Source organism: Hevea brasiliensis, chromosome 17 (genome assembly GCF_030052815.1).
Source record: "Hevea brasiliensis isolate MT/VB/25A 57/8 chromosome 17, ASM3005281v1, whole genome shotgun sequence".
NCBI lineage: Eukaryota > Viridiplantae > Streptophyta > Magnoliopsida > Malpighiales > Euphorbiaceae > Hevea > Hevea brasiliensis.
The window spans coordinates 18,848,911-18,858,477 of record NC_079509.1 but is presented as its reverse complement, the minus strand read 5'-3'; the positions used below and the strand labels follow the sequence as shown (position 1 = coordinate 18,858,477).

The following is a 9,567-nucleotide window of genomic DNA, read 5'->3' as shown; positions in this document are numbered from 1 at the left end:
TCTGGCTTATAAGGTGAAGCAGCTACGGAACAAGCAGATACCGTTGGTAAAAGTGCTGTGGAACCATCATTCGGGCCAAGAAGCTACTTGGGAACGAGAGGAGAACATGAGGAGACAACATCCACAGCTGTTCAGAGATTGATACCAGGTAAAAATTTCGAGACGAAATTTATTTTAAGGGGGGGAGAATTGTAACACCCCCGTTGTATAACCTGGTATATTTCACTGTTCCGGTGACCGGTGTCGGTCCGGACAATTAATGGGATTAGGGCCACACTTAAGACAATTTGAGAAGCCATAAACACAAATAATTAGTAATGTTTAATTAGCTAACTATAAATAAGAAAAACAGAACATAAGAGGTTAAACGAGCCGAGAGTCACAGCGATGAGTGACCTCCTCGGGAACGACTGCGAAGTCGTTTTAAACTCAAATTTCGAACCGTAAAAAGTGACGCTGCGATCCTTAGGACCCTTATGAACACAGTGGAAAAGAGAAAATCACGAAAAAGAAATGTTAAGTCAATCAAATAATTAGATCAGGGAGCCGAAAGAAATATTGGATTATTTGCAAACCGGGATGAACCGGCGAGGGGCGATTTGGTCAATTGACCCCGAGAGCTGACTCCTGATCTAAATGTCAAATAAAATCGGAGAAAAGAAAATTTCGGAATCGAGAATTAAATTAAAGAACTAATAGAAAAAAATAAATAGAAAAAAAAAAAGAAAGAAGATGGAAAAGTCAAAGTTGATGACATCATGAATGATGTCATAAACAAATTAATTAAGTGAATTATTAAAATGGGATTTTATGGTCTTCCACCAACTAAAATAAATAAAGAAAAGAAATGAAAAAAAACATTATTTGGTCTTCTTTCCATCAAGTTGCCGCCTCACCTTCATCTTCCCTCTCCCTCACCCAAAACCTCCATTAAAGCTCATTTTGAGCTTGATCAAATCCCTAATTCCACCATAGAAAGTTAAACCTCCAATATTAAACCTTGATTTCAAGCCTTGATAGAGGACTTGACAACAAAAAAAAGAAGAAAGGAAGAAGTTTGAAGGAAAGAAATTATGCACTAAGGTTAGAAGATTAACTTTGATTTCTTTTGTTGAATTAGTTGTGTTATTAGCCTAATTAACTAGAAACTAAAGAAATGAAAAAGAAAAAAATTGTGAGGGATCATTATTGAAATTTCAGCCAGCCATGGATGTAGGAGATCTTGATGTGGTTTGAATGAATTAAAAGTGTTGATAAGCTTGTATGAGTATGGTAGGAGGATAGAGAGGCATAAATGTAGTTAAATACAATAATTTAGTAAGTTAGGGTTTATGGCACTTAGGGTTTGTGAACCAAAATTTGGAGAAAAGCATAAATGGCATGTTGGACCTATTTTGAAGTGGAATAATGGTCAATTATGACCAAATAACTTGTGTGGGAATGATAGAAAACTAAACCAAATTCGTAGGTCCAATGGTCATGCTGCTGGCAGCATGACCAAACCTACTTTGAAGGACCAAAACTCAAATTTTATAAGTCCAATTGATATGCTACCAATTGGGGATGAAAATAGACATAAAATACCACAATTTTCATTAAGGAACCATGGCCAAAAACTGACCAAAACTTAGTGAAACAATTGACCAAAGTGAAATGATAGCAGGCTGCCACTGCACTAAACTTACCAAATGAATAACTGTTCATTTGGTCATAACTCGAGTTAGACAGGTCAAATTGACCTGAAATTTGGCCAGGGCTTAGAGGAGATATAGATCTAAAACTTTTATGAAGAACATCACCCCAAATTATGCCATTAACCCATTCAAATTATTGAGCAAAGTTGAGTTACCAAACCTGCAACTCTGCAGATTTTCAGTTGAGCAGTAAGGTTTGGATAGCTATAACTCTCTCTAGAAAACTCGGATTTAGGCGATTCTTGAACCGATGGAAACCTAAGACATAGTAGAACATTTCATATGAAGAAAGTGAGACCAAATTATGAACTTAACTTGATCAAATTATTGACCAAAGTTGGATCAAAATCTGCCAGAACCCAAAATTGCAGCATGAGCGATTGCACGTGAGCAAGAAACTTATTTTGGCCATAACTTGAGCTACAAAACTCCGATTGAGGTGATCCAAAAATGAGAATACACTTAAGACAATAAGGAACATTTTCTATGAAGGAAGTTTTGTTAAATTCCAACAGTAGATCGACCAATGGAACAGTGCAACTTCGGAGAACCAAAACCGAAAATTGGCAATTTTGCCAAAATGACCTAAGCTTTGAGAAAATGACCAAAACCAACAAGTTTAATGACCAAAATGTGGTATGTGGGTGAAGTTAGAGTTCCCATACCAAGTAAGCCTTAAAAAGTCAACTATTTGACTGGAATAGTGCAGTGAATAGTAACCCGAAACACAAAATTTCGAGAACGTCGAATTTAACACGTTAGAGCTAGGTAAATGTGAAGTTAAGTTTATTTTGAATTTATTTTAAGTTTTAGTACTGAAACATTAGAAAATTTCGTGTTTCAGTGGAAAAGAATACCGGGATAGAACCCGATGAGTCGAGTTAAGGCCAACAGGCGACTCGTTTGAGGTTTGTGCACAACGTATACTTTTATAATCATCTTTTGCATATTGTTTTGAATAATGTGAAATATTGGATTATGGCATTCTTATGATGTTTGATTTAAATTGTGAAAGTTATTGTGTACATTTGAAATGACAATGTTTAGCAAATTGTTAAGATAAGTTTTGAAACCACAGTGTCATGACCATATATTTGAACACCCCTCTAGCACGACTAGTGGGGGTAATTAGTTTCGAATTTTGATTCCTTCTCTGGAGAAGTGTTGAGGTGTGCCAGTAGAAGAGGATGTGAATGGATATCCATATATTTGAGCTAGCTAGCCTTGTGATATGATTTCTCTTTAGCCTCTGGCTATCGAGATTCATGTGATTTCTCTTTAGCCTCTGGCTATTGAGATTATATTTGTTTCGAATGGCATGATCTAGCTGTGGGTTTTGTGAAATGTGTTTTGATACTTTGAAATGAACTTGGTTTACATTTAAAATCTCACAATGCATGATTTGTATTTAATTTTCATGTTTAGCCAAATCTTTGAATAAATGTGCTTTAAGTTTTGCATAAAGATTATTTTAGTATATTGTGCACCACTGAGTCCTAGTACTCAGCGATAGCTTTTATTGCTGTCGCAGATACAGAGATTAGAGGAGCAGCAGATCGAGTCACGAGGTGTGAGAAGCTACCAGCCTAAAGTTTTCGGGTATAATTTATACCCTAACTGTAAATACTCCTTTTGATGTATATATTGCACATAAATGTATGGACATGTACATGGGTCTTGAGCAGCTTGTACAAAGTTTGTATAAAAGTTGTAATAAATTTTAGTTTGAACTTTCTGAATGTAAATTTTAGTATGATGAATATATAAATTGTTTATCTTGAATGGAATATGAATAAATGATATTGATGGACAGTATTTTGAAGGAATTATTGAACTTGTGAATTTGAGAAATTGATTGAGATTGAGTATTAAATTGAAGCAGCTGTGGTTAGAAAATTTTTAGAAGTACTTTTTACAGGTATTCGAAGAACGGTTTTCTCAAAATACAGAGGAAACTCTGTCAAAATTTTTATAAAATTTGCGGATAACTAAAATGGACCAAAAATATTAACTAGTTTTAATATTAACTAAATGTTTTAAATACTTATTAGAAAATGCTCACCACTTATCAAAAATAAGAAAATTGTTTTAAAATCCCTTGTAGGGTACTTAATGAGTTATCGGTAGGCGAAGTGCGGTAGTTCATTAAGTATTCTACGGGATCATGTTACGCCTTACAAAGGGGTAAGGTGTGACAAAACACAAATTGATAATTTGATTAAAAAAGTTATAATTTTTATATGAATATAAACATTACATCATTTAATAAAATTTTTATTTATTTGGATTCAATAATTTTTTTTATTAAAATTTAACGTCTACTTTTAAAAAAATAATTATAAAAAATTTAACTTAAAGATACGTTATAAATTAATTTGACAAAATATTTTTACTATAAACAGAATAATTGTCTATGCATTTTTTACTATAATCATTTCAATTAAAAATAATAATATATTAATATTAATGTTTTTTTATTAACATCTATTTTTTATTTTTTATAGAAAAAGAACATTTTTGTTATTAATTTATTATTTATAAATATTTTTTTAGTATTAATATATTTTTCAATCTTATTTTTAAAATTTTCACCATATCATACAAAAAATATGAAAGTATGTAAAATATTATATATCAAATAAAAATTAATAATCTTGATACTTATTGATATGGATGTGCACAGTTAATTTTATCAAACAAAATTAAAAAAGTAAATTAAAATTAAAAAGAAATTGAAAAGAAATCAATATTATATAAAATTATATCAAATTGAATTTATTTTACTATTATGCATATAAAATCTTAAATAGTATTAAAAAAAGTTTAGATTTTTACCTTAATTATATATGTTTTATGAAAATTATAAAATGATAAAAACTAATTAGTTTTGATAAACTCAACAATTATAAGCGAATAAATAATAAATAATTAAATTTATATATTTATAAAACACTTACGATTATAATATTATATTATAATAATAAAATTTTCATTATAAATTTTATCTGTATAATTTCTTATTTTCATTCATATATTTTCAATTTCATTGACTTAATATGAAAATATAAGTGTATCTATAACATAAATATCATAAAAAAAAAAAAGAAAAATTATTATATTGTCATAATAATAATAATAATATTACATCATATAAAAAATTAATAAAAAATTATTTATAAAAATATTAAATTATAAATATGTATAATAAGTATAAAAAAACGTGCAATGCCCATTTAAAAAAAAATAATAAATAATGCACCATCAGTGTAGGATATTAGTGATTTAGCTATCTGAATGATGCAGCATGACACAGAAAAATGCTTAATAAAAATTAGGAATTTAACATAAAAAATTCCCTAAAATAAAAAATAATGAATGAAACAAATCAAATATATCAAAAATTCTTTGCCTATTTGTTTTCGACGCATATTATATAATTGTTTTTAAAAATAAAAATAACAACTAAAATTAATTTTCTTATATATTTTAATATATAAATTTAATAATTATTTGTTATTTATAATGCTTAAAAATAAATTCATTATTAAAAATAAATTTGAAATAAATATTATTTTTGAACAAAAATATCTCAGTTCAAATAAAAAATAAAATTAAAATAGTTATTAACCAATATAAAAAAGCTCTAAGATAAAACTTTTTTTTTTCAAATTTTTTGTATGGCTTTTCCTTATTATTATTATTATTATTATTATTATTATTATTATTATTATTATTATTTTTCCAAAGACTGTCATAGCGCATATATTCTACAAGATAGAATGAAAATCCTAGTAGGGATATGAATCAGAAGCATTTAATGATTTTTCCCTTTGTTTTGGGATAAAATTCTTTTGCCATAAGGATTTATTGACCTGTCTACAAGATTTGCCCATGCTCGTATGTATATATTGTAAATCATTATTTTTGTAACCTTGTAAGTATATGCATTGAGATCATAAGAAATTTAATGATAAAAAAATTATATAATTACGAGATATATTTAATAACATTAAAAATAAATAATTATATATATGACGTAACTTTGAAGAAAATTTTGAAGAGTAAAAAATGATTAATTAAATTTAAATAAAATTTATTTTTGTTTAAAATTAATTTTAAAAATTTATTTTATTAAAAAAATCTAATAAACCTAATTGGGCTCTCTAAGGCCAATAAAGGCTAATTTGAAATTTTAATTAAATAAATAAAAGCCTCTATTTTTTTTATCCCTATTAATTTATATTTATCCCTATTTATCTTTATTTATTCCTATCTCATCAGCACTTCTAAATTTTCTACGAATAGGATTACCTATCTCCCTATTACTCTACATTCAAACCCTATAAATACTCCACTTGGGAGATGAAAGGGACACTCATAGATTAACTCTTAGAGCTCTCTCTAAATTTTTCTCTCTCTCTGTTTTCATTTCTTTAGTTTAAGAAAGATTTATTAAGATTTAATTAATGTGAGGGTTCTTGATACTTTTTGTTCAAGATTTATGTCATATTATAGTTGTTTCATATTTATATGCCTTAAATTAGCCTTATATATTTATAATTTGTATGTATATATGATAAATTTGATAATGATAATAACTCTACACATATTCTTATTTTCGGTCACTTTGTTTTTAATTAATTTTCGTGTATTTCAATTTCTATAAAAATCATATTTGTAATCTTTATGAAATTCTAAAAATTTTAGCCTTAAAAATTATGAAAAAAGATGTTAATTGAGTAAGTTATTGCTATTCAAAATTATGATATCTGTAAATCGCGATTTATAGTGTAAACAATTTTTAAGTCTCATATCTCATTCAATTCTTCATCTTTTTTGGCGATTCTTGGGTTTAAATTAAATTCAAGATTTTATTTAACTTTTTCCATTGGTTTCATGAAAAAATATTTTATAGTTCGAGAGATATCGCCATTTTAAAAATGTAATGCGAATCTATCACTATTAAAAGTTTTTATTTTTGTAAACTATTTGGTAATGATTTTGACATGATTATTAATTTTATAATTTAATATGATGTTTTATTTTGCTCATATAATTTTTTTGTAATTTTTATACTTGTTTAGATATTTTTGGAAAATCAAATACAAAGACACGGTGAATTTACCAGGAAATTTCATGTTGATTTATATATATATTTTTGTGTTTAAGTTTTAAATTATATCTTGATCTAATTTCAATGATGTACATGATATGATATGGTGTCATAAAGAGCTAGGATTAGGTTAGAAAACCTTTGGCCATTAGGTAGTTTTAACCAAATAAAGAAGATTAGTGTTTGATTTTAATGCAATATGTTGTTAGTTTATTTCATATTATAAATAAAATTGGTAGGTAGCCCTAAATTAAGTACAAAAAAGAATAATTGCATGGAGTTTACATGAAATTTAACTAGAAATGGCAATGGAGTGAGTTAAGGGTGAGGATCGCTCCTCCAGTTCCTACCCCACAAGCATTCATGGTTGGAGTGCGAGGCGGGACAGATTTCCCCACGAAGAATTTTATTTTTATTTTTTTATTTTAATTTATTAGTATATAATATAAATTTATTATTAAAAAATAAAATATAATTAGAAATGTAAGTTTTACATATTATTTTAACGATATATTTATATATTTTATTAAAATTATAATATTTAAATATATAAATATATAAAAATAAATTATTTTTTAATAAAAAATAATAATATATTACTGTGCAGGACGGGTTACGAAATTTCGGGGCAAGGAGAAGGTCTTCTTGTCCTCACTTGCACAAATCGAGATTAAAGTCGAGATTAAAGTGAAGTCAGAAAAAATTGATTGGATTCAAAGACAAATCAAATCGTGTTCGAAAAATTTTGCCATCTCTAATAAATATTGATATTGTTAATTTGCTCTATTTCATTCGCACAACAATTATTTTTAAATTCAATAATATTATAATAATCTTTAAAATTGTAAGAATTCAATCCAAATCCCAATTAAAATTGAATCGATTAAAAAGAATTTTGTAGTTCTCTTAAACCTGAAGAAGCATATTTTTGGTTTAGATATTTAAATTTAATATTATATTGAAAACTTATAATTTTTATTTTTAAAATACAAATTAATTTATACTATTCAAATGTAAACTTATTCAGATGAAATTCAAAAATTATGTTAAATAATTAATTTTTATTTTGTATAAATCAGTAATTAAACTAATAATTATGCTAGTTTCAGTTTTAAAACAAGGAATGAAAATTTATTACTTCAACAATTCTCTTGGAGCAACCTGTCTCTTGACTCTTCCAATGGCACATTATCAAAAAATTTCCACCTTTACTTTGTTAGCAATTTTGTTTAATTTTATGACATAAATTGCTCAAACACTCGGGCTTAATTCTGTGGGAAATTTTATTTTTGCTTAGATTCGATTACACAGACATAAATTCTAAGTTGGGATTCAACTCCTATCTCCTCAGTCCATGTCCTTGTAGCTATACACAGTTACATCATGACACAGAAACAGAGAGGGAATGAGCGAATGTTCTTCTTATTATCAGTCTAAGATTTTTTTGTAATCAAATCCTGCAAGAAATAGATACAGAAACAGAAAATTTAGCCAAACCAACATAATTACTAATTGCAGTTTAACAAATAAATTAAATAGGATTAATTAAGATGAGAGAGGGTAATTAATTTTTATGTACTGTGCAAATTCGACATTGATCTTGGCAGTAGGGACTTTGGAGATGGCGGAGAAAGCTTTATTGGAGAGGACAAGAGTTGATTTGCATGGATTTCCTCGACAGAGATCAACAACCTGAACAACAATGGATTCATCTTTGCATGGTCTCTTTAGGCCGCTGATGCATCTCATGCGATACTTGCGACCACAGGCAGCTCCATTGTCCCATATCCCTTCACTTGCTGCTACAAAATATCCTCCTTCTGGGAATTGATCTTCGCTGTACCCCTTGCACCTCGTTGCTGCCATTTATTACAAAACCAACAAAATCACTAGCCCAGTTTCATTCATTTTCGTAAGTATTTGCAAATAACTTTGGGACTGTAAATATAGTTAATAAGAGGAAGCAACGTACGTAGGTATGGAGGGTCATATGAGGTAGCAGTTCCGATATCTCCAGCAGCAAGATTAATGGTTCCAAAGCATAGCCACACTGCAATTATGAGGGCTGAGTTGAACGTCATTTTGCTCTCGTCGCCCTCAGAGAAGCTCTTACCTAGGTGATGCTTAAGAAGCCTGCAAACCACTCCTATTATAATTATAATAATAATAATAATAATAATAATAATAATAATACAATGCACATATATTTTTCTTGCTTAAATTCAGTTTATTATAATATAATAGAATTCACGACATATTTCACGTGATTACATTTTAAATTCATAATAAAAAAAATTTACTTAAATTTAATTAACTTTACACACCATATATTTTTTATCTTAAATTTATAATATATTAATTTAAGTAAGAAAAATCATTACCAAGAAACTAAATCTAACAAGAATTGAATTTGGCATTGTTTTCCTTGTTGGATTTCCGAGTCATCATAGTGAAACTTTTGGAAGCTTACTTCCATTTGCATATGCATGCTGGCTTCATCATCAAATCTACTTTGATTTAGATTGATTATATATATTGAATTTTTTAATTTGTTAAGTATAATTGGTAAATCAAATAAAGTTTTTAATTGAATAAAATTTTAAAGCAGTAAAATAAAATAAAAAAAAGACAGTTTATATATGTAAAATCTAAACCTATCAACAAATAAAAAAACAAAAATAGTGGGCTTCTCCATCAGCCATGTGCTTGCTTGATCACTTGTTTTTTAAGCTGAAATGGGTGAACTCTTTTGTATATAGC

General features: G+C 27.9%; 1 protein-coding gene across 1 annotated transcript; it reads right to left on the bottom strand.

Moving 5' to 3' along the window:
- Positions 1-8,352: 8,352 nt before the first annotated feature.
- Positions 8,353-8,888, bottom strand: LOC110655613 (EG45-like domain containing protein). Its single transcript, XM_058138966.1, has 2 exons — positions 8,780-8,888; positions 8,353-8,666 (listed from the first exon to the last, which is right to left on the bottom strand). Exons 1-2 carry the CDS (start codon positions 8,886-8,888, stop codon positions 8,353-8,355), a joined length of 423 nt encoding a protein of 140 aa, XP_057994949.1.
- Positions 8,889-9,567: the final 679 nt, after the last annotated feature.

What these genes read in the sequence shown, in the direction of transcription:
- LOC110655613 (XM_058138966.1), bottom strand. Translation starts at nt 8,888, where the DNA reads ATGACGTTCAACTCAGCCCTCATAATTGCAGTGTGGCTATGCTTTGGA. An exon ending in ATATGACCCTCCATACCTAC is followed by an intron (nt 8,667 to 8,779) that starts GTACGTTGCTTC and finishes AATAAATGGCAG; the next exon opens with CAACGAGGTGCAAGGGGTAC.